Consider the following 27,080-nt stretch of genomic DNA (forward strand, 5'->3'; position numbering starts at 1 on the left):
CTAAATTAAAAAAATGTATATTATCGAAAAACTTGTGTGTTTTTATTTTTTCATACTCTCACAATAATGTAGGTATTTTCAGTACGGTGTCTAGAATACCACAAATAATAAATCTATGTCTACAATGCCACAACAGCACCACACTGCTTGAAACATGTCCTCCACACGACAGCCAATGTCTTCACTCAACGTCAAATTGAATGATAGATGAATCTCTCATAGGCATATATACTCATTTAATCATTGTAGCTCAGTTGGTAAAGTGACTGCAGTACAGTGGCTACATATATTATTATTTGCATTTTTCTGTAAAATCCCATTGCGCGCCAAAACTCGATGTAGTCGGTATCATGGAAGGGCGGGTGAGGCAGTCTCGACACAACGACTTTGTTGCATGTGACTGGTCTTGCGATGGTATCACAGAAATTTCTTACCAAGGTTTTTAACCTATTGGCCAAAAATGTGCACTTAATTTACAGTGCCTTTGTTATTTTTCAATGCATGGACCAAGTTTCTGAACACATTTTTCTATTAAGACAAGAGTTTTAAAATTCCCGTTTATTAAAATTCTACTGGCTGTTTAGGCATCTGTGCACAACTGAAGTGTCCTCTGGTTTGGATTGCCCAACGGTTTCTTCAGGTGGACAACAATGGTAAATCACGTTGGGAATATGTGATCAGTGCCATAACACTTCCTGGTGAAACTGTTTTTTCATGACGGTAACTGGGACCGCGAAATAGAGCCAGACAGTGTTATTTGGCAGTCAGACAATTGTATCCTCCTTGTCTGGGCAGTACTGTGTGAAGTGACACAATGTCGAAGATTCTGAAGTCGCAGTCGGATGGAAGTGGTGGGGTTCAAATGTCCATAAAGTCTTTTAGATTGAAGATTTCTCTGGCTTTACAAAACATTTAAAGACAAATGAAACGGCAGTTCCTTTGGAAAGGAAACTGACAATTACTTTCGCTATCTGCGTGCTATGGAAGCTTGTGCTTCGTATGTAATGACTTTGTCGTCGACGGGAAGCTAAACATTAATGTTACTTGAGTGTTTGGACGTCCGTCATCAACATGTATCTTACCTCTGATAGACTTCCTAATTGCCCAAAGCCCCACAAACACGCAGTTGCCAGAACATAGTCATGAGAATCTTCTTCGCGGTTTTTACCATTTTGAATTTCTTCGCTGGTAGCGCACAGTGTTTCTTGCACGCTGTAGAGGCTTGCTTTGAATCTTTTCTGTATGAATGTTCTCAGGCTCATAAATTGTAATATATTCCCTCCATGCCTCGAGCGTCCAGTGTGTCGGACCTACTAGGCTCTTTAAAGTGTCTACATTTTTCACAGTAAAGTATGTGCACCAACAGGAGATGCTGCTCCGATCCCTGAAGTCTTCCACAAGCACCTAAAATAAAACCACATTACAACCAGTTGCTCGCTACACATGGACGATCGTGTCACACGCCCCTTTCTTGCTCATTGCCTGAGCCTTCTGGTGCCAGAGCGCTGTCCTCTCTTACTCATGTCATCTGATGTGCAACATCAGGACAACTTTTCTGTTAAAACTTTCATCCCAACCTCATTAACAGGACACCAAAAAAATTATACATGCTCATGAGTCTACTGTCGTTCCTGTAAATTTCTTCCACAACTTTGTAAAAAGTGTTGTGGTAGGTATTCGCTGCAATAGTGACTAATAGCGGATGTAACTCAAAATGACTCTGTAATTGCTCAAATAAGCACCATCGAACTCTTATTTGACCAATTATCGCAGTATATCGTGTTGCAGTGGCGTGGTGGAATGTAGTTTAGGTAACGCTGAGAATGTCTATGTTGTTGACAGGGGGCGCTGTATCCATCGCTGCACGCCCTGGTGGCTCAGTGGTCTCCGCCACAAGAGAAGGGCAGGTTCGTCTGGACTCTGTTCGGTGAGTTAACACAGCCGGTGGAAGTTCTAATCCTTAGGTGACTCTGAAAGAAAATGAAAACTAACTTTATGTTTCGCTTGGATTACAGACATTTATTTAGGACATTATGAAAGAGCAGACACCACACAGAATCTACAGCTGCGATACATATAATAAAACTGGGAAGTACAGGGGCAAAAGAAAAGGAAAGGAACTGATGATATCAGCTACATCAGGACTTTATGCACTGTTAGCGTCGACGAGTGAAAATATGTACCAGACTGGGCCTTGAACCTGGGATCTCCTGATTATTAGGCAATTGTGTTAACCACTGCGTCTCCCAGACACACTGTTAATCGTAAATGCGCAGATTATTTCAGCATGCACCTCAGTCAACTCACACTCCCAACTGGTGCCACCATTTTTCCCGAGTCTTCTTTATAGCCCGTAGAGGTGTATCAGTTATGTGAACGTGTGGTCCACAGCCATCAGTGGGGATGCACATCTACATTCGACCTCCAACACGAATCTAAAATTAGCGAGCTCAGAAGACACGGCCGGGAATGGCAGGTAAGTGGCGTCACCTGGTGGGAATCCGAGTCAGTCGAGGAACGTGCCGAAGCAGTCTGCATATTTGCAATTAACACTGTGTCCAGGTGGCGCGTAGCTAATGCACATACCTAATAGGCAAGAGACCCCATGTTCGAGTCCTAGTCTGGCACACATCTTCATTCATCGCTACTGATTCCACATTAAGCTCTGATGCAGCTGATATCATCAGTTCTTTCCTGTTCCTTCCTCCCCTCATCCAACTTCAATTTACATAGTACTCTGAGCTGTAATGAGCACAAATTTATAACAAATATTGATCAACAGCGTACCACTAAATTAATAAAAAAGGATTTATCTGTTTAATAGACCCAAGTTGCTTTCTTATGCAAACAGCAGTCTGTTTAATGTGTCTCGTCTTTCACTGGGCAAGAACAAATTTCTTGTATTACATCTTTATTCCTTGTAACCATATCGTGTTCTACCTGTTTGTTTCACACTGGCGAATCTCAGTTGTTTAAATTATTCATTAATCTCAGAGTATTCAATTATTCTCGCAATGGCCTTATTTTCACAATTTCCATTATTTAACGAACGCGAAGCTTCAAAACGACTATTAGCATGCTATGTATTCACACACATTTAATAATATAACAAGTTCATAGAGAAATGAATGCAAGTAGTTCACCAACCATAAACAGATTTACATTCAAGAATACCTATATAATTCTAATCACTGTTTGCATTCTAGTGAAAGTCTCTTACCTATTCCTATTTATTCATGAACGAAAAAGTATGCAGTTTTTCTATTTTAACTAAAGTTCAGTCTTGATCACAACACTTATGTCTCAATAACATAGGTGACCGGTTTCGGTTATATTTATATAACCATCTTCAGACCTATGGCTCCTTTGGAGGATGGTAGGCGGAGCTCTCCTCAGCTGCTACGAAGTCAGCTGATTAGTTGACTTCGTAATTTGAGACTGGTTGTGTCAGCCCTAAACAAGGAACCATCGCAACAAAAATTGTGTATTAATGCAACTGAGATGAACAAAATAAAAAAAATTATCCAGTTTCCTTAATGCCCATCTTGTTAAACACCCCTGGAAAAATTTACAGGCTATCAAAAATATTGATGTATGATGGTCAGTATATGCCACTGAAAAAATTCGTAAACTTGTTGAATCCCTCACACTATGGGCAAAGCTTCATTCTCTGAACTAATATATATATATATATATATATATATATATATATATATATATATATTATTTCGCTGAAGTTCTACTTGCAAAGGCAACTGGCTGCTCTCTAACAGAGCCTCCCTGCAGTTCTACTAGAAAGAGAAGAATACCCACTCTGTAGATGCAACTGTCACATTCCATATGAAAATGTTTGTTTAAATTTGGATGGTACAATGTCTTCTATTCCAGTAGGCACTCATTAAGTTGCTCAAAGGTGCATGGGTATGCTTCTGTGTAGATGAATGAACTATTCTTGTACCACAGGTTAATTGGAATAGAATCATTAAATACCTGTTCCTACAAAATCTGGATAGCCCCACAAATTCCTTCAGTTGATTGTTTGACTATGGAACAGAAAAATTTTTAATGGTTGAAATTTTGTTTTGAGCTTTTCTATTTCCTGTAGCTGAAACAATGTGGCCTCAAAATTAATTTTTTTCTTTGCAAATTCATTCTTTTTTGGTTTCAAAGACATTTATCCAGTATTAAGACTTAAAATACTTTGTTATCAATTTCCAAATGTTCACTCCAGAATTTTATGGCAATCAGTAAATCATCCATGTACATGATAATGCATGAACATAGTTCTTCCCCTGGCACTTTATCTAGTGCTTAAATAAACACTAAAACTGAAGTATTCACTCCAAAGGGCAGGACTTTATAATGATAACTTTTTCCTGAGAATAAATTTTCTAAAAATCCTGGTGCTAGAAGCATCTACCAGTATCCTGCAGTCCGGTCAAGACTTGCTGCAAATTTTGTATCAAAAAACGTCTGAAGGGTTTCAACTACATTTTCCAGTATATCAGTATCACTTTTAGGTATTTTGTTCAAAGTACAGGAATCTGTAACAGTTCTTACCCCATCGTCTGTCTTTCAAGTACTATCAAAGGATTGTTATATGAACTGTTACTTGTATTGCCAATTTCTTAAGCCATTATTCTGTTAATTTCTTTATGTACTTCCACCCTTTTCACACAAGTTCAGGATGTGCATAACCAAAAATTGGTTTACGCACTACACCATCCAAGTGGTGTTCATAACTTTTTACAGAAGCTGGTTCACCTGGCAACATCCTTTTATTTGCCCACAACACACTATACAGTTCAGATTTCTACTCATATGACAATTCCGGTGTGTTATAGACAATACCTCTGGAATAATCTTCACCATATTTTACTTTTACATTTATTACACGATAAGCCTCTGAACCATTCATAACATAGTTATTTGCTAAGATAAAATTACCTTTAATGTTTCCGTCTAATCTAGATATTCAGTGTCCATCCCATTGAAACCTACACTCCTGGAAATGAAAAAAGAACACATTGACACCGGTGTGTCAGACCCACCATACTTGCTCCGGACACTGCGAGAGGGCTGTACAAGCAATGATCACACGCACGGCACAGCGGACACACCAGGAACCGCGGTGTTGGCCGTCGAATGGCGCTAGCTGCGCAGCATTTGTGCACCGCCGCCGTCAGTGTCAGCCAGTTTGCCGTGGCATACGGAGCTCCATCGCAGTCTTTAACACTGGTAGCATGCCGCGACAGCGTGGACGTGAACCGTATGTGCAGTTGACGGACTTTGAGCGAGGGCGTGTAGTGGGCATGCGGGAGGCCGGGTGGACGTACCGCCGAATTGCTCAACACGTGGGGCGTGAGGTCTCCACAGTACATCGATGTTGTCGCCAGTGGTCGGCGGAAGGTGCACGTGCCCGTCGACCTGGGACCGGACCGCAGCGACGCATTGATGCACGCCAAGACCGTAGGATCCTACGCAGTGCCGTATGGGACCGCACTGCCACTTCCCAGCAAATTAGGGACACTGTTGCTCCTTGGGTATCCGCGAGGACCATTCGCAACCGTCTCCATGAAGCAGGGCTACGGTCCCGCACACCGTTAGGCCGTCTTCCGCTCACGCCCCAACATCGTGCAGCCCACCTCCAGTGGTGTCGCGACAGGCGTGAATGAAGGGACGAATGGAGACGTGTCGTCTTCAGCGATGAGAGTCGCTTCTGCCTTGGTGCCAATGATGGTCGTATGTGTGTTTGGCGCCGTGCAGGTGAGCGCCACAATCAGGACTGCATACGACCGAGGCACACAGGGGCAACACCCGGCATCATGGTGTGGAGAGCGATCTCCTACACTGGCCGTACACCACTGGTGATCGTCGAGGGGACACTGAATAGTGCACGGTACATCCAAACCGTCATCAAACCCATCGTTCTACCATTCCTAGACCGGCAAGGAAACTTGCTGTTCCAACAGGACAATGCACGTGCGCATGTATCCCGTGCCACCCAACGTGCTCTAGAAGGTGTAAGTCAACTACCCTGGCCAGCAAGATCTCCGTATCTGTCCCCCATTGAGCATGTTTGGGACTGGATGAAGCGTCGTCTCACGCGGTCTGCACGTCCAGCACGAACGCTGGTCCAACTGAGGCGCCAGGTGGAAATGGCATGGCAAGCCGTTCCACAGGACTACATCCAGCATCTCTACGATCGTCTCCATGGGAGAATAGCAGCCTGCATTGCTGCGAAAGGTGGATATACACTGTACTAGTGCCGACATTGTGCATGCTCTGTTGCCTGTGTCTATGTGCCTGTGGTTCTGTCAGTGTGATCATGTGATGTATCTGACCCCAGGAATGTGTCAATAAAGTTTCCCCTTCCTGGGACAATGAATTCACGGTGTTCTTATTTCAATTTCCAGGAGTGTATTTGCAAAACTCAATCTTCCTTTTTGCTCTTAATCAGTTTTTTTTTTACGGTCTATTGTGATTCCTTTTACAGTCCATTATGAATTGCTATTTAATAAACTAGTCATTGTCTAAGTCTGTTTCAGCACTTAGTTCCGGTATCAATAGAAACTCGTGAGTAAACATCACAGGCCAGTTTTCAAGGAATCAGGACAACCTGCATTGTTACCAGATTCCCCTGTTTGATATGACATTCAATGAATTTGTAACCATATGCAATGATTTTTGGTTACTGGTTCACCAGAAAAATTGAATGACAAGCGACAAGCTAAATTTTCTTTTTGAAAGTTGCTTTTAAAAAAATAATATACCAATACATAACTGTATTATTGTGTATGTGAGTTGCATTTACATGAGAATGATTGTATTTATGTTGTCTATTTTTGACGAAGGCCTTGTTGGCCGAAAGTTCACTTTCTGACAGACTTTTTGTTGTGCCTCTATGCGACTCAGTATCTCCGCTATATGGTGAGCAGCAACTATTCCTTTTATAATACTGCTATATTCCAACCTGGATTTTCCATTGTCTGATTGTAACTTTCCACTCGTTTATGATATAAGTAATAAACAGAACGTTTTCGATGAATTGCGATCGATGAACGAAGTAGTGAGAAAAACGCAAGCAAATGATTTTGTCTTAACCTTACATTACATGCACTTATTTTTTATTTATAATATATGTCAACGTATATAAAGTGGGTCGAAGTATATAAATAAACTGTCAAAATTTCACCGTACTAAAGAGTTCCTTTTATATAAGCTGCATACGCGCCTGTAGCAGGGAAAAAGAGGGGAAGCAGCGGAAAAATTCTCCTGCTGGAGCACAAAAGGGCGAATATATTTCTGTTGAAGAGAATCTGACAGATAATTTGGGAACTTGCCGCCTCTGTCCTGATTCTACTTACCTCAGTGAAAATTTCGACATAAGAACATATTCGCTCCTTTTTATGCTGAAAGAGAATAGCAGAGAGACAGTGACGGTGGAAGAGAGAGGAGATAGTGCCAGAGTGAGAGAAAGAGAGGGGAGACAGCGGTGATGGGGAAAGAGGAAGTGTCAGTGAAAGAGAAAGAGAGATGGTTGAAGACAATAGCAGCGGCAACCAAAGAGAGAGGAGACATTGATGGTCAGTGAAAGACAGGGGCAGTAAAAGGTAGACAGAGATGCATGGAGATAGAAGGAGTGGGAGGAAAAGAGAGAGGGGACATGGAAACGAAAAAGAGAGATGAGTGGACACCATCTGGGCCCCTCCAGACTGGCGAACTTCAACACGTAGGTATAAGGGAGTGTGCGTTTTGGATCGAAATTTTAACCATGAGGGTATAAGGAAAAATATAGGTTGGACTGCACAAGGTATGGCGGAGACAGTGGTAGTGGCAAAGAAAGACAAAAAGAGACACTCTAAGTAAGAGAGGAGACAATGGCAGTGGCAAGGCAGTAAACTGATGAGACTTGCAAACTTAAGAAGTTCGGCTTCAGGCACTACTCAATAATGAATTTCTGTAAAATGTATGTATGCTCCATTTAATATTAATTTTTAAATTGGTTTCACTTCACTTTAAAACAAACGGCTAAATATTATTCCGAATTGTGCATTCACGAGAGGTCTGGTGCAAATAACGTTGCCATATGGAGCTTTCCATGGCTTGCCCATACATTTACTTAAATAGATGTCAGCGCACTCGCATACAGTCCGCCATGACTCGTGCAACGGGGAGCATATTATGACCTACTTGCCTATAACACTGTCAATGCCGCTTTGAGAGCCTCTCGTTCAGAAAATGTTTGAATCGTAGCATCAAAGTATAGTTGCCTTCCAGATTGTATTCAGTTTTCATGGTTCCCAAAACTGTGAGATATTGTTGATACATAGTTGATCTGTGACAACTTTTAACACCAGTCAGACTGCTGAAAGACCTTTCTGCTTCAGATACAGTCACTAGAAGTGTATAAAAGAATCGCATGTATACGCATACTTTCGTAAAGCAAACTTAAAATTTTAAGCTTGTGCATCTTATTCAAGAGTTCTAATGGTTCCAAGGTAATGTATTCACAGTCTGAAGTATGAGTTGTTTTCAAATATTTAATTTCTTGTTCTAAATCTCTCGTGACACCATAATGGCATTCACTGATAAATAACTTGCGTCCTTCAGCGACCTAATCACCAGTCATCTTTAACTATATCCATAAAAACCAAATGTTTCATCTAAAATCTTCACTGTTTCTAATCTGATTTTCAAGTTAGATACTGGATTGTCAACAATGACTTACATGCATTTATCTTGAATAAATCTACTGAATTCACATCTGCCACTTCATTCCTCGCTTCAGTATAAAACTTTTTCCTCTTCTTATTGCGCACCTCCGGAAAGTCAGGACCAATATTAATTGCACTGGCAACTTAAGATCAGGAAGAATGGCGTCCCAGTTTTCGCGAAGATATTTTAAGTTATTTAATAATCTCTCAAAGTATCTTACCTCAACATCAATGGTAGTATTTCGAACTTAAAATAATATGTTTCTGTAGTCAATTGGTACCTACAGCTTTAGCCAAATTGATGTCATGATTAAACACTTGAAAGATTTCACATGAGCCAAAAAAACCTCCTACCACAGAACGTGTTTCGGCTGACAAATTTAACTTACTGAGAGTTCCAACAGCAATGGCAATCCTATCCAGGTGAGATGTAATTGGTGTTGAAGCGTCAACCAGAGCACTCCAACAGATATCAGAAATGGGATATATGCTATCACAAGCACACAGAGAAAATTTTGCAACGGGATTTCACTGAAGAAAATGTGTCTGAGCTCCTTGATAGGATCGTCTAATATTGCTTCGGTTATCACAAACTTGTCCACGGCATTCACTGATTAGAACTCAGTATTTCACAAGTGTTGATCGAACTAAACATCCAATAGCAACTCTTATTTTCTGATTACAATCTACGAATTCCAAAACCCGTTCGTTTACTTCATGTTTATCAATTTCCGTCTTAAAGTAAATACGGCAAAAGTGCCAACCGATAAGTGGTGGTACTGTATTTCCTTTCCTCTGTTGTGTTTCTTTGTAGCTTGGAACTCTTCCAAGGAACAGAGGAAAGGAAATACAGTACCACCACTTATCGGTTGGCACTTTTTGGCAGTTTTCAGCAAGTTGATGAAGGCAGTCGAAGCTGGACTGTTGGAATTGCTGCAGTCTCATCCGAAATGTTCTGCTGCAGTTCTTGAAGACTATGGGGGTCGCTACAATGCACCTTAGACTTGATGGCTCCCCACACAAAGTAATCGCACACTGACGGATCAAGTCACCTGGGTGGCCAGCTAGGGCCGCGACAAAACTGACCTCTCCTAACAACTCTGTCAGACGTGAAGACTATGTAAATGTGCTCCAAGGTCCGGCTGGCTGTATCACGTGGCGGGCGTACACATGTTGTGCGCATCACGGGGCGAGGTTATATGCATATATTCACGTTGAATCGTATCCACTTGTTTTTATTTTATTTTTTTATGGGCTATTTTTGTCTCGACCATTTTTATTTGTCCCATCCCATCAATAATTGAAATATACTTCTCATTTTCTCTCGGTTTCAAGATGGCACCCCTGACACTATGGACACCACTAGAAATAAATTCATTCTGAGTATCAGTTGACAGATAATGCAGTTGTAAACGCTTTCCAGATGTTGTCGGTTTCTGACATTTCTAATTATTTTGCAAGAACTGGACCATAGTAAGTCAAGAGCTCAAATATCCCAAGGAAATTTTTATTATTTGGATCTCCAATTTTCTGAACTGAACCTCCGAAGGTCAAGCCTCTTTAACCTAGAAATAGTGTCACATCAAGTCACATGAGAATACCTACGTAAGTTGGCTGTAAGCATGGCCATTGTACTTCTTTCACATTATTTCATTTCTTCAGTTTCATGATTCTTCCAGGAGAACTAAATGTTTCATGCTGTGTTTACTCTTGAATGCAAAATATTTTCTGTGTACTCGTTTTTCGTGTAAAATCACCTTGTGATGGAATCTGAAGTGCCTTATCAATGAATGTTGTTGGTAAACTTACTTAATTATAATGACGTTTCACAGCTGTTTCCGTGTATATTTTTGAGGAATGTTTTTGGTAGAATTTTCAACAACATTTAAAGAAAGCGCATTTTCGAATCCACAACATACACTCCTGGAAATTGAAATAAGAACACCGTGAATTCATTGTCCCAGGAAGGGGAAACTTTATTGACACATTCCTGGGGTCAGATACATCACATGATCACACTGACAGAACCACAGGCACATAGACACAGGCAACAGAGCATGCACAATGTCGGCACTAGTACAGTGTATATCCACCTTTCGCAGCAATGCAGGCTGCTATTCTCCCATGGAGACGATCGTAGAGATGCTGGATGTAGTCCTGTGGAACGGCTTGCCATGCCATTTCCACCTGGCGCCTCAGTTGGACCAGCGTTCGTGCTGGACGTGCAGACCGCGTGAGACGACGCTTCATCCAGTCCCAAACATGCTCAATGGGGGACAGATACGGAGATCTTGCTGGCCAGGGTAGTTGACTTACACCTTCTAGAGCACGTTGGGTGGCACGGGATACATGCGCACGTGCATTGTCCTGTTGGAACAGCAAGTTTCCTTGCCGGTCTAGGAATGGTAGAACGATGGGTTTGATGACGGTTTGGATGTACCGTGCACTATTCAGTGTCCCCTTGACGATCACCAGTGGTGTACGGCCAGTGTAGGAGATCGCTCCCCACACCATGATGCCGGGTGTTGGCCCTGTGTGCCTCGGTCGTATGCAGTCCTGATTGTGGCGCTCACCTGCACGGCGCCAAACACGCATACGACCATCATTGGCACCAAGGCAGAAGCGACTCTCATTGCTGAAGACGACACGTCTCCATTCGTCCCTCCATTCACGCCTGTCGCGACACCACTGGAGGCGGGCTGCACGATGTTGGGGCGTGAGCGGAAGACGGCCTAACGGTGTGCGGGACCGTAGCCCACCTTCATGGAGATGGTTGCGAATGGTCCTCGCCGATACCCCAGGAGCAACAGTGTCCCTAATTTGCTGGGAAGTGGCGGTGCGGTCCCCTACGGCACTGCGTAGGATCCTACGGTCTTGGCGTGCATCCGTGCGTCGCTGCGGTCCGGTCCCAGGTCGACGGGCACGTGCACCTTCCGCCGACCACTGGCGACAACATCGATGTACTGTGGAGACCTCACGCCCCACGTGTTGAGCAATTTGGCGGTACGTCCACCCGGCCTCCCTCATGCCCACTATACGCCCTCACTCAAAGTCCGTCAACTGCACATACGGTTCACGTCCACGCTGTCGCGGCATGCTACCAGTGTTAAAGACTGCGATGGAGCTCCGTATGCCACGGCAAACTGGCTGACACTAACGGCGGCGGTGCACAAATGCTGCACAGCTAGCGCCATTCGACGGCCAACACCGCGGTTCCTGGTGTGTCCGCTGTGCCGTGCGTGTGATGATTGCTTGTACAGCCCTCTCGCAGTGTCCGGAGCAAGTATGGTGGGTCTGACACACCGGTGTCAATGTGTTCTTTTTTCCATTTCCAGGAGTGTAGTAGTTTTGACGCACAAAGTCTAAAGAAAATATTCTGCATTCAGGACTGAACATGAAATAGAATTGTATGTAATTGGTCTCTATGACTCATAAAACTGAACTGGAAAGGAAGAGCTAGGTTGGTTACATTGGTGTTGGGGCATTGTTCTTTTATTTATAATATGATGCAAAATTATTTTACAATAGCAGGACGAATTTTGCCAGCTTAGCACACTGGGGGAAGATCCGAACCGTGGAGCGACTTGGGCCCCCTATGAGACTTGGGGCCCTGGAGATTTTGACCTCCCACTGCTCCCCCCCCCCCCCCCCCACCCCACCGCCGTCTCCCTGAGCCTGTTCCTTTTCCTTATTATTGTTCAGTACTTCACCACTTTTGCCGCATTTTAAACTATCATGTACGTTTTTCTGCTCAGCTGGTCCCCTCAACCTCAACTTTCATTTAGCAGCTACATTTGAATTTGTAACACAGCTACTACTTTGGTCTCTTGCCCCTTTTTCATGAGTCCTCATATTTTCCATATTTCTCGACCCATGCCGTTTTACCACAGTCGGTACGCCCACACCTTGTGCAGCCCCCAGTTTCCCTCATTCGCGTGTCCTCTGCAGCTGCCGAAACCGCCATCACCATGGCAGAAATAGTTTCCTCTTCAATGCCCCTGCATCATACTGATTCTAAAATTGATTATGTTGTCTTCCTGTGTCCCTTTTAGATTGCAGTACTCTCATGTGTCACAATTATCGCACCAGTTCCCTTCGTTTTCTTGGAAAACAGAAAATGACTTTGTTATATGTGCATACCTTTTTGTGTCATCGGGTAACTTCTTTCACAGTTCCCATACTGTTTTGGCAGCAGATAAGCCCCCTTTTCAGATATTCAAGTTTATGAAACCAATTCTTACAAGCAATCATGATATAACGCACAATGAGATGTTGAAAGCACTGAACCGGCACACTCTTGAAGATGGACGGTAATTATCGCGAGAAAGTCTATAGACGAAGTTTCGCCGGCCGCGGTGGTCTCGCGGTTCTAGGCGCGCAGTCCGGAACCGTGGGACTGCTACGGTCGCAGGTTCGAATCCTGCCTCGGGCATGGATGTGTGTGATGTCCTTAGGTTAGTTAGGTTTAAGTAGTTCTAAGTTCTAGGGGACTGATGACCACAGCAGTTGAGTCTCATAGTGCTCAGAGCCATTTGAACCATTTTCTGACGAAGTTTCAATAACCGGCTTTAAATTATGACTCTGGGAATATCTACAACCCCCTGCACATTTCTCCCGTAGGGATAGTGGGTATAAGATTAGATTAATTACAGCACTAAGCATTTAAACAAGCTTTTTCCCGCGATCCATGCGTGAATGGTACGAGAAAAAGCCTTAGTAACTGGTACAGTGAAACGTAATCTCTGCCATGATTTTCACATTGCATCTTATAGTATAAATGTAGATGCAGAGAACGGAGACCATCTGGAAAACCAAGAAATTTCAGATTACATATTCCATATAAATATTCCATATTCCATATAAAGAATGTTGGCCGGCCGGAGTGGCCGTGCGGTTCTGGGTGCTACAGTCTGGAGCCGAGCGACCACTACGGTCGCAGGTTCGAATCCTGCCTCGGGCATGGATGTGTGTGATGTCCTTAGGTTAGTTAGGTTTAATTAGTTCTACGTTCTAGGCGACTGATGACCTCAGAAGTTAAGTCGCATAGTGCTCAGAGCCATTTGAACCATTTTTATAAAGAATGTTGGTATCTGTGTGGCATTAAGAATAGGGACTGAGTGGCAAGAACGGTGTGATACTCGGACCTCATTCGGTGTGGGGTGGTGGGCTTGTAGAGGCACAGCCCACCATCCCGACGAAGACATGGTTTAGAAATTGCAGTTTTCGTCGCCACGATTTGCAAGATGTGATTTGGACATGGATGTTTTGTTCGTCAAATGTCGAGCTGCCACAGAACATCATTTCGGTATTCAGTGAGAACAACATGCAAGTTCTTACAGGATGTTTGAAAACTCTCTTTAATGCTTTATTCGTGCGGCCATAGTTATTGTAGTTCCATTAAAGTTATTAAGGTCATTTAAAATCTGTCCTTGTCATTCCTATGAAATTCATATTCAATTATAGTACATATTTCCTTCTATTGATTTAAAACGGCGTCAGTCGTAGCATTTTCATCTGATTGCCGCTTACATCTGGAAGTGTCGTCTGCCTGCACATTTTGAGATGTTCCTGCGTTTAACACTGATGGATTTAAGCTAGGAACATCAGTGACAAACCCTGGGACACCTGGAATATGTGCAAGTGGACGACGCTTACTAGATGTAAGTGGACATCACGCAAAAAATGTAATCACTGACTATGTTTTAAATCAGTAAAACGGTTCAATAATTTATTGTTTGTCTTTCAGAGTATTTTAATTTATTATTATAACACCATGGGAGCTGATATTATGTACTGTTTTAATGTGTGTTTCACATGATCTGCATTTTAACATACATTAATGCCTGTTGACCATTTTAGTTGGTTCACTGGAAGATGTTTGTCCTGAGAACGTGTTCTTAAAAAAGTTAATGTAGCTTATTTTAAATACAATAATGATGATTTGTAAGATGCTGCTGTCAACAAGCAAATAGGCAGACTGTGAGGACTCCTGCACCAGTACCAGGAAATTAAAATAAAATAGAACTGAGTGCAATTTATCGGTGTTCTGGCTTCTCATTCTGTTCTCAGGAGGAACTTTCGGTTCAGTGGTGACGTGGCCCATGTGCTCGGCCATTATCGAGGCCCTGGGGTGGAAGGCGTGCTTCTACATCCTCGGCGGCATCGTGGGCTTGTGGAGCATTCTGTGGTTCGTGACGGTGTACGATTCCCCCTCCATACACCCGCGCATTACACCTGACGAGCTGAACTACATCACCACCAGTATTGGCGACAGCGTCTCGAAGGAGAAGGTTAGTTGTTGACAAATTGCAACATTCAATGGCAAATTTAAGTGCAGGCAGGGCCAGTTTGAGAAAATTTTTCCTCGCAAGCAGAATATCATTTGGTGCCCCATCCCCCACCCCCTTTGTTCAGAGATTAGCTGCCATTCCATAGACTTTTGGGCAAGATCTTTCAAATTAAATGTAAATTTAATGCTCGTGTAAATGGGTGGCATTTTCTTTTAAAATAAGTACTACGTAGACATTCCTCATTAACACAAATAAACAAGTGGCCTCGAAAGCTTTAACAATTTTGTACAAATAAATTTCTGACTCTTGTTGAAGTGCTAAATACACTGGTGCCCAAAATTAAAGCAACAAACGAAAATTTTCCAAGGTTACCTTTATTTTGCGGCGAAACAGAATAAACAAGTGATAGTATAGTATAAACAATGTAAAGAATACAGCAGGACGAAGAAGCAGCGGTTTGTTACTTTAATTCGAGACACCAGTGTATAAAAAAAGACGTTTCTTTTCCACTTAAGGTAATTCCGGTGATCTTATAACATTTATGTTATATAACAGCTGTCTAAAACATCATAAAATTGTGCAGCAGTGCACAAAGACGACTGTCTGTATAGAAGGACAGTATGCGTCAGAATGAAACGAAAGTTACAGCGTGGCAACTTGGTGACAAGGTTTCATGTCACAACATCACCCATGTCAGAAGCTTCCTCTACCTGAGCAGTGCTCCAGACTACACAGTAACATCAATTTTTTTGGTAGGTATTGGCTGAAATAAGCAACATAGAAGCTCCTTCGTGTCGGCTGGGAATCAAAGGTCGGGGCTTGTAGCATGAGTCTGGTAGCGGGGGCCACAGTGAACAGTCGTATCGATGGTGGCTCTCGCCAGTTATGTTAATTATTCCATTATAAAAGCAGAGTGGCTGAACAGTAATGGGGTGCTCTATAGTGCGGTCATATACGTACCTTGGAAGGAAGTAAAGTGTCATCCGCCCAACTACTGCATAACTGTACTGATAGCAATTATCATGTGCAACATATTAAGAGAACAGTGAAGTCTGACGTGATTACGGATACAGGAATAATTAAATGACATCTCCTAAAAAAGTTGAACTGTGTGCTCTTTCATGCAAGCCAAGTAGTTTAGAATTTTCCCCGTTACAGCGCCACATAGCCACAATTGTACGAGCCCACGACCAAGCACTTTCACAGCAGCGAATGAGCATCTCGTAAGACGCAAGGTTAGTGGATTTCAGCAAAACCATCAGATGTGATGGGTTTGCTCATCTCAAAACGACAACTTTACATGCACGGTTACGCTATTACAACGAGATGCCAGTGGCACATCTTGCCAATGAAAGAAGAGTGCTGTATATGACATTCCTTTCGGGGATAAGTATGGGTGGATTTAGGCTGCAGCAGTGAATAACTGAATAGTGAATAAATGACAGTAACAATCCGTAGAATAGTGTCGAGTAGCGGATGTAAAACGACAATTATTAGTAGTCGGAAACAGCACAGTGTAGGATAGATAACAGTAGCAATCTGTAGAACAGTGTCATGGATAGGATGTACAGACACAGTTATTAGTGGTAGTGAAGAGTATTGCGTAGGACAATTATAACGGTGAATGTTAGAGAAGAAAAACTGTGATAGTGACTTTAGGATAAAATTATGGAACATTGCGTGACAATGAGTGACAGGCTATGTTGTCATAATGGCAGATAAGGCGTATGTAATGCAAAGGACTGTGATGTGAGATGTCGAATGAGAGATCGACATTAAGAGCAGAAGGCTATAAAACTTCGTTAAGATGCTTCGCTCTGTAGAATGTCGCAGCCAGGGACGAAGCAGCTGCCGGTAACAGGGGAACTTGGGACAGCAGTACTGGCGGACCACAGCTGTGTGGCCCGAGCAGACATCACACTACCGAGGTGAACAATCCTTTTCACAGCGGGAAGTCAGCCGGTGTGGCCGAGCTGTTCTAAGCGCTTCAGTCTGGAACCGCGCGACGGCTACAGTCGCAAGTTCGAATCCTGCCTCGGGCATGGATGTGTGTGGTGTCCTTAGGTTAGTTAGGTTTAAGTAGTTCTAAGTTCTAGGGGACTGATGACCTCAGACGTTAAGTCCAATAGTGCTCAGAGCCATTTTTTTTCACAGCGGGAGGCGGCCACTGGAAAATTAAAGGCCACCTGGGCAGCCAGCACACACAGCCTTCGCAGACAGCTCTGCGTCACAGAACATGCTAGGGCTGTCAGACCTTGCCTCCCTGGGCTCAGCCGGATAGCAAGGCACAGACAGCCGGCAGCATAGCACACAGCAGAGCAGAACTCACAGCAACGTCTGTGTAGACACCAGCATATACACTACTGGTCATTAAAATTGCTACACTAAGAAGAAATGCAGATGATAAACGGGTATTCATTGGACAAATATATTATACTAGAACTGACATGTGATTACATTTTATCGCAGTTTGGGTGCATAGATCCTGAGAAATCAGTACCCAGAACAACCACCTCTGGCCGTAATAACGGCCTTGATACGCCTGGGCATTGAGTCAAACAGAGCTTGGATGGCGTGTACAGGTACAGCTGCCCATGGAGCTTCAACATGATACCACAGTTCATCAAGAGTAGTGACTGGCGTATTGTGACGAGCCAGTTGCTCGTCCACCATTGACCAGACGTTTTCAGTTAGTGAGAGATCTGGAGAATGTGCTGGCCAGGGCAGCAGTCGAACATTTTCTGCATCCAGAAAGGCCCGTACAGGACCTGCAACATGCGGTCGTGCATTATCCAGCTGAAATGTAGGGTTTCTCAAGGACCGAATGAAGGGTAGAGCCATGGGTCGCAATACATCTGAAATGTAACGTCCACTGTTCAAAGTGCCCTCAATGTGAACAAGAGGTGACCGAGACGTGTAACCAATGGCACCTCATACCATCACGCCAGGTGATTCGCCAGTAAGGCGATGACGAATACACGCTTCCAATGTGCATTCACCGTGATGTCGCCAAACACGGATGCGACTATCATGATGCTGTAAACAGAACCTGGATTCATCCAAAAAAATGACGTTTTGCCATTCGTGCACCCAGGTTCGTCGTTGAGTACACCATCGCAGGCGCTCCTGTCTGTGATGCAGCGTCAAGGGTAGCCACAGCCATGATCTCCGAGCTGATTGTCCGTGCTGCTGCAAACGTCGTCGAACTGTTCGTGCAGATGGCTGTTGTCTTACAAACGTCCCCATCTGTTGACTCAGGGATCGAGACGTGGCTGCACGATCCGTTTCAGCCATGCGGATAAGATGCCTGTCATCTCGACTGCTAGTGATACGAGGGCATTGGGATCCAGCACGGCGTTCCGTATTACCCTTCTGAACCCACCGATTCCATGTTCTGCTAACAGTCATTGGATCTCGACCAACGCGAGCAACAATGTCGCGATACGATAAATCGCAATCGCGATAGGCTACAATCCGACTCTTATCAAAGTCGGAAACGTGATGCTACGCATTTCTCCTCTTTACACGAGGCATCACAACAACGTTTCACTAGGCAACGCCGGTCAACTGCTGTTTGTGTATGAGAAATCGGTTGGAAACTTTCCTCATGTCAGGACGTTGTAGATGCCGCCACTGGCGCCAACCTTGTGTGAATGCTCTGAAAAGCTAATCATTTGCATATCACAGCATCTTCTTCCTGTCGATTAAATTTCGCATCTGTAGCACGTTATCTTTCTGGTGTAGCAATTTTAATGGCCAGTAGTGTAGCAGCCGGTTACTACATTAATTTTAGTGTTTAGTCAGTGGCGGCTCGTGAGCAAAGAAGATGGTGGTGGACTTTGCTCACGAAGGAAAACATCAACAAATGAAAGAAAATCAGTACATTGCTCAATGTTTTTGTAATGTCTGATATAAACAGACCGCTCGCTCGTGTCACTCCTGCATCTACTCATAATAAAACCAAAAGGTGTACACAGAAAAAGTATTACTTTTGCAGAATAAAAGGAATTAAAATCAACTGCAGCTCTATGTACCCAAAAAGTGTTAGGCATGCCTTACTAACCTTTTTCTGCAGGACTGATGTTAACGCCGTTCGATTTTATCTCTGAATTTGGATGTGGTGGTGATCACTTGTACAGGAACTCTATTCTTCTTTCCTTCATACACTCCTGGAAATGGAAAAAAGAACACATTGACACTGGTGTGTCAGACCCACCATACTTGCTCCGGACACTGCGAGAGGGCTGTACAAGCAATGATCACACGCACGGCACAGCGGACACACCAGGAACCGCGGTGTTGGCCGTCGAATGGCGCTAGCTGCGCAGCATTTGTGCACCGCCACCGTCAGTGTCAGCCAGTTTGCCGTGGCATACGGAGCTCCATCGCAGTCTTTAACACTGGTAGCATGCCGCGACAGCGTGGACGTGAATCGTATGCGCAGTTGACGGACTTTGAGCGAGGGCGTATAGTGGGCATGCGGGAGGCCGGGTGGACGTACCGCCGAATTGCTCAACACGTGGGGCGTGAGGTCTCCACAGTACATCGATGTTGTCGCCAGTGGTCGGCGGAAGGTGCACGTGCCCGTCGACCTGGGACCGGACCGCAGCGACGCACGGATGCACGCCAAGACCGTAGGATCCTACGCAGTGCCGTAGGGGACCGCACCGCCACTTCCCAGCAAATTAGGGACACTGTTGCTCCTGGGGTATCGGCGAGGACCATTCGCAACCGTCTCCATGAAGCTGGGCTACGGTCCCGCACACCGCTAGGCCGTCTTCCGCTCACGCCCCAACATCGTGCAGCCCACCTCCAGTGGTGTCGCGACAGGCGTGAATGGAGGGACGAATGGAGACGTGTCGTCTTCAGCGATGAGAGTCGCTTCTGCCTTGGTGCCAATGATGGTCGTATGCGTGTTTGGCGCCGTGCAGGTGAGCGCCACAATCAGGACTGCATACGACCGAGGCACACAGGGGCAACACCCGGCATCATGGTGTGGAGAGCGATCTCCTACACTGGCCGTACACCACTGGTGATCGTCGAGGGGACACTGAATAGTGCACGGTACATCCAAACCGTCATCGAACCCATCGTTCTACCATTCCTAGACCGGCAAGGGAACTTGCTGTTCCAACAGGACAATGCACGTCCGCATGTATCCCGTGCCACCCAACGTGCTCTAGAAGGTGTAAGTCAACTACCCTGGCCAGCAAGATCTCCGGATCTGTCCCCCATTGAGCATGTTTGGGACTGGATGAAGCGTCGTCTCACGCGGTCTGCACGTCCAGCACGAACGCTGGTCCAACTGAGGCGCCAGGTGGAAATGGCATGGCAAGCCGTTCCACAGGACTACATCCAGCATCTCTACGATCGTCTCCATAGGAGAATAGCAGCCTGCATTGCTGCGAAAGGTGGATATACACTGTACTAGTGCCGACATTGTGCATGCTCTGTTGCCTGTGTCTATGTGCCTGTGGTTCTGTCAGTGTGATAATGTGATGTATCTGACCTCAGGAATGTGTCAATTAAGTTTCCCCTTCCTGGGACAATGAATTCACGGTGTTCTTATTTCAATTTCCAGGAGTGTATTTGCAAATCTTTCAAGCACTCTTTTATTGAAGTGCAATTCCTAAAACGAGGTCTCGTTAAACAGAGAACATCGCGAGTGCTGATAGTCTTTCTTGGTCCATAGTATTCCGCAAGAAGGTTTTGATGCGTTTCAGCGAAGAAAAACAACGTTCTGCTTCTGAGTGGTCATTGGAATTGTAATTATCGCTTTCAAGAGCTTCACAGATTGGCTCAGTGTATCACAAAGATTATTATCTAAGCTCAAAGCCCCACAGATGTTTTTGAACTCCTCTCTTCCATAAATAACAGAGCTTCTGTTCGAAGTTTCTTTGCTTCCAAAAAAGAGTAGCATTCAGTAGCAGCTCTGAAAGAAGTTTCTGGGAAACTGGAAGAGTAAGTAGCTAATTTTTCTGGTAGAAAGACAGAGGCTGCAACTAGGAGTGCAGTAAACTTAAAGCTTTGTTTTGCGTCGGTAACTTATGACATCACATGCTTATTTTCCCTCCTGCGCCATCTTCAGTTGTCCCTCTTTTATGGTACTCGTGTAAACCTGTTGAATTATCACTCACTTCTTCCCTAATGTTCGCAATTTTACGCTCAAAAGCTGTCAGCTAATGTTGTGCGTAAGTTGCGTCAATATCCCTTTTTTGTAGCTGGTTATACAAAATATCCACATGGATCATGATTTTATGAAAAAATTGAAACCAAAAAACGAACTTTTCATTCTTCAAAATTTTTACTAAGCCACAGGCTTGCAGCATCGTGTTCTCATTACACAGTGTTCCCCCCTGGCTCATATTATTCATGCACGTGATAATATCTTCCTTATATTCGAAAACAGTATTGACGCTCCTTGACTGAAAATTCCAACGAGTAGGCACTGAACGTGGCAGTCGTTTTGGTACTATTTCGTCGAGAACTGCTGTTCTTTGAGGAGATGCTGAAAAGAAGCTGCAAACTCCCTGAAGTTTAGTGAAGAATATTCGCACATTTTTATTAATGGAAGCGGCTTTAAGCATTATGAGATTCAACTGGTGGGTATAACAATGAATGTATGAAGCATTGGGAAACTTTTCCTTAACAAGAGCCTGCACCCCTTGTGACGAACCACTCATGACTGCTGCACCATCATATGTTTGCGCTGTGAGCTTATGTGTACAATTCCCCAAATGATTATTATCTGTTCGATGACGGACGTTGCCAAAGACTGGGCAACATGCTTTTCTGGTGCTATGAAGTCCCAAAATCTTTCAACTGGATTTCCGTTAATGATGAACCTATATACTATAACCATCTGGAAAACACAGGCTACGTCACTGCTTTCGTCAGCTGTTACGGTCAAAAATTCAGCACCCTTAATTTCCTTTCTAATTTTCTCTTATCAGACCTGAAGCATGCACTGGAGGGGTTCATTGTTGATGGTTTTTGAGGCTCCTTTGAATACTGTAGCTTTCTCTAAACGCGATTTTAATACAGAGTCTAATTCTGCACTAAAATTAATCATGGAACGAAAAACACCAGGATTGTAAGATGATTCAGTCTCATCATGTCCTCTAAGGGCAAGTTCCAATGCACCAGAGAAACGAATACAGTAAATAATTAGATTCAGTATGTACCTATTACCGGTAACTTTTTGGTTGTGTAATGCCACGGACCTTCTGTACCCACTGTCTAATTGGGTAGCTATATTTACATTGCCTAGACTTGTCATATTCAGAACGTTATTTATATGGACTGAAGAAAGTTCATGTTTTCTAATTTTAACATGGAGGTGTTGAATGTCAGACTCGGTGTTTAGACCATGAAAGATCTCCTCCAAATAATAAACAAGGAAAACAAAATAAGGCATTTTTCATGTCACAACCACACAGCCATTCATGCTTGTTGTACAATTCAGAGTTAAATTTCCTATTGAATTGGCGACTTTCCGTTTTAACGGTCTGCGAAATTGTTAAAGCAGGAGTTGGCCTACCTAGCGTCTTGATTTCTAATTTTTCTTCAAACTTCCGTGAACTGAAGGGTTCAGAGAGCAATGAAATTACCTGACTCATTGTTTCACGTATTCACTTGTCACTTTAGTCTCAAAATTCACTGTAGCAGACGCTAAAATAACTAACACAACACACAGGAAATAGCTAGTTCGCTCGCAGCTACACCTTAACTGGTAAGGTGGCGATAGAATCCCGCTTTGTTCGAAGATCCGATAGTTCCGTTTCCCTTCGGAAGAGTTCGGGTCCTCTTCCTGCGGCTGGCAGGGTGGCCCGGGTGAGGTGTTTATACACACAAGACGAGTACAGTGTTGCCAAGCGTTGCCCCCGCAACCCGCTCCCCCTCTGAGACACCGAAGTCCGCGTCTGCAGCCATAGTGCAAGCTGCTGTCGCCGTCGGCACATTCCGTCCGACTCCTCTGTGTTCGGCGTTTGGAGCCCGGGCATTTCAAAAGAGATAAATGGCGCGCTACTTCTCCACTAATACAGAACGCTGAGAAGGCAAACACAGTTGAAAAAAATTATTCCATCGGGGTAGCGCAAACCTGCAAACCTACACAGGAGCCGCCCCTGCGTTTAGCTATAAGAAATCAGTTTAAAACATGGGTGACAAGAAAAACCTTGTCAACTCATGGAATGGGGAAGTATGTGATTTTGCTACTGGGATATATGATGAGGACGAAATTTCGTCGGATCCACAGGAAAAAATGTCTAAATTAAACGCATCAGAATTACATGACTATAGTTCGTCAGTGTCATATGTTTCAGAATTGTCACACTCAAATGTATTAGAATTACATGACGAATTGTCCAGTTCAAGCACGAGAGTAAATGTTACTAATAATAAAGATGATTTGGTGAGATTTCTCAGGGAATTGGGTCAAAAAATGGACACTCAAGCAGTCAGAAATTCTCTTAACGAGAATAAATAAGCATTTTAATTATCAACTAATGAAAATAACGAAACGAAAGATGAGGTTCGCTTAGAAACGCTAATGACAGTACTGTCAGACATGATGAAGAATTGTCACTGCCTAACATTTGATAGCAGTAACATGCACCACAATCTGTGTGCTACGGGACAGGTTGGACTTCATATCCTACAATTTTAACATAGACATAGTTTAATTGGGTTCCAGGTATCCACACGATTGTTTGTTTTCTAGACGAACGTGAAGCTGCATAAAGTATTTCTAACTGACACAGATGCCCTTGCTTTAGAGATACACAATGCAAGTAAACTTATGTTTTGCTATTACATATACAGTTGTCGTGTTGTACAAATTGATTTACATACATTTGTTTGTTCCTCTGTATCCAATACCACTGACGATGACTTATATGCCCGAATATCAGTTTGGAAAGTATAAATTTCAAGTGAAAGTCATGGTTTTTAGAATATGTCCTTTCATAAGTATTTAAGAGCCTTGAAAAAGGCAAAATTCAGTGACTAGTTGTTTAATAGGAGAAATGTGTAAGAGTAAGGAATTATTTGTAGGACGTGAGCTTACACTGGCTCGTTTGGATTTCAGTGTGATGTGATTGGAGAAAGAAAACCACTTAGAAACCTTAGTTTTTCCTGAAGATAATGATGATGATGATGTTTGGTTTGTTGGGCGCTCAACTGCATGGCTATCAGCGCCCGTACAAATTCTCAACCTTTTCTCAGTCCAAGCTCGCCACTTTCATCAATGATGATGAAATGATGAGGACAACACAAACACCCAGTCATCTCGAGGCAGGTGAAAATCCCTGACCCCGCCGGGAATCGAACCTGGGACCCCATGCTCAGGAAGCAAGAAAGTGACCGCGAGACCACGAGCTGTGGACTCCTGAAGATAATGTGTCAGTATTTGGTGAGAATGAAATAAATGAAGCAAATTAGCTTCTTGTCATTGGTTGTCATGGAGATAACATCAGTATCTAATAATGAAGCAATAATAGTAGAAATGAGATTCAGGTGATTGTTTCCCAAGTTTGTAATGTTAATTTAACTAACAGTAATGGTGTTCAGATAGTTAAAAAGGAAATGCAAAATGAGGATTGTTACGTTTCACGTAAACAGCAGTTCTTCAAGGCAAAAAGGTTCACAAAGCTCCAATTCAGCTAAAAGTTCACGGAGATCTGCTTAAATTTGAATGTAATGAGAACGCAAGCGAGCTTTCTTTCCATCTGACAGATTCTGTGGTCAAAAATGGAGTAGGTCGGTTGAAGATGCAGCTTTGATGACTGTTTTCTCCATCCATGCTGAAGCAGTTATGTCAACGCACACCTATCGAAAACTTACGTGACGCCAGTGAAAAACAATGCACGCCATATCACATGGAAAACCAGTGCAATACATGGGACTGATGGGGGTCGTAACACGTTGGGAAGGGGTCTGATGATGGGCGACACTGACTAAGGGAACATACAAAGTGAAATTACTTATCTATCGAGGAGAGTGAAACAAATGTGCCAAAAGAAAAGAAAATTGGTTAACACGCATGAAAACCAACTCAATGATCCATGTGAACAGAATGTGGATATCGTAAATCGGCAGATAGCGCCACCAGAGAGTCTCCAGGAGCAAACCCCTGGTAGCTGAGTGGTCAGCACGATAGAATGTCAGTCCTAAAGGCCCAAGTTCGATTCCCGGCTGAGTCGAAAATTTTCTCCGCTCAGGGACTGAGTGCTGTGTTGTCCTACTCATCAACATTTCATCCCCATCGACGCGCAAGTCGCCGAAGTGGCGTCAAATCGAAAGACCTGCATCCGGTGAACGATCTAGTTATACGACAGCTATTTAAGGGCAAATCAAGATCTAAAACTAAGATGTAGTCAATTCCGAACCAAGACAGTGATGCGCAGTGAGATCTCGAGGAGAAATCACAGCTGACAGACTGATTGGGCGAGCAGCTGGCATCATACGAGTAGAACGGCCGCAAGCCCTGGTAGGCCAGCAGGACAGCTGTGGCTTGCTCTTTTCGGCGACTGTAGTGCCCGCGAATGCAGTCACGCCACCTAGCGGCCATCATCGATTTCCATTGTGTCCTGGGGAGTCTTCAAAGGCACCGGACTCTGACACCAGATGGACCGTTCTGATAACTCAAAAAACTGTATCTTTCTTGCCTAAAATTGGTAAATTTTTTACTCCATTTGACATGCAGATTTACAGTATGTCGGGCAGCGTACAAACCTCGTTAGACCGAAACGATAGACGCTTATTATCTGTAACAATTCACGCTAAACTTCACTTTTACCAAATCTATAAATGGACGATCTTAAAAGTTTAATGGTAATTCCAATCACCCCTAGTGTCTCCTTTCCTATCCTCTTCCCACCTGCTGCCGCAATTCTACCCATGTGTCCCACCCTCTCTGCATCTCCACACCCTCCATCTCCTCTCCCAGAGAAACTTTCGGCGTTTCCCCCTCCTGTAAGATGTGCTTCTCCCAATATTTATCCCTCCTTATAACACTGACACTCCTCTACCTCTCCCCTCCTCCCTAGGGCCCCCTCTCCTTTCTCTTCCTCTCTGCTGTCCCCCCTCCTATGCCCTTATCCTACTCGCTTCTTCTTTTGCAGTCCTTGTGCTCCTTCCTGGGTTGCTCACTTTCCCACCCTCCAACTCTCCTGTCCCTTGGTCTGTTACCGTCTCCCCCTCCCTTTCAGCTCCCCCTCTTCCACTGACTCCCTCCTCTCCCTCCTCTTTCCCTCCTCTCTGACCTCCCCTCTCTTGGCAGGTCCTTTCAGTTTTAATCCAGTTACTCTCCATCGTGTTTTGGTGCTCGCTGTGTGTGTTACATAAGTTCAGTGTGTATTAAGTGTCGTCATCCCACGTGGCTTTTATACTGTGAACACCATTTTAATCGTGCTGTCTGTCCCTCCAGTGTTTATGTGCAATGTCCTCATCAAGTATCAAATTAACTATACATGGATTTCATGTAACTGTGCCTCGTCAAACTACTCCTTTTTTGTATCTTTTAACTCCCACTTTTTCCATTCTCTTGTGACGACTTCATCTTTTATCCCCATATTTTATGTATTTGACATTTCTCCTGTGATATTTTATACAGTATCTTGGGTAAAGAGTGGCGGAGTGTGCCTCTGCCAGCCCACCTTTGCCCACATGGGGTAGGGATATGAAATAACAATAAAGGGAAAAAAAGGTTCTGGGTATGACTCAAATGTGTCTGTAGCCAGCCTTCTAATAGCTCCCATTTCCGGTTAAAGATTAAATCACAACATACTATATCTTGGAGCTCATCAGTCAGCTGTTTGGTGGCGACACACACTCTTCCCAAAATACTTTGACAAAATGACCCATGAGACAACGTCAGTGTTGCATATGTAGCCTCGGCTCTGTCCAGAGCAGACTGCGAAACGGAACAGTCGCTACTAAAATGCCACTATCTCTTCATCTCTCCTCAAAAAGCTCCCCCTCTGCATACTAAATTATTAATACGTTCTTCAAATGAGATCGTATCACCTCTTTAATTTTTCCTATTGTTTACAGATACCTAAAGAACATTTCA

General features: G+C 43.8%; 1 protein-coding gene across 1 annotated transcript in view; it reads left to right on the forward strand.

The window, feature by feature from the left end:
- Positions 1–27,080, forward strand: part of LOC124803170 (sialin-like) — a 175,158-nt gene that overhangs the window by 44,294 nt on the left and 103,784 nt on the right. The window contains exons 4-5 of the mRNA XM_047264353.1: positions 1,843–1,927; positions 14,787–15,007. Of these exons, the coding sequence (XP_047120309.1) occupies positions 1,843–1,927; positions 14,787–15,007 (306 nt within the window). The remainder of the gene's footprint in view (positions 1–1,842; positions 1,928–14,786; positions 15,008–27,080) is intronic.

Source organism: Schistocerca piceifrons, chromosome 6 (assembly GCF_021461385.2).
Source record: "Schistocerca piceifrons isolate TAMUIC-IGC-003096 chromosome 6, iqSchPice1.1, whole genome shotgun sequence".
Taxonomy (NCBI): Eukaryota; Metazoa; Arthropoda; class Insecta; order Orthoptera; family Acrididae; genus Schistocerca; species Schistocerca piceifrons.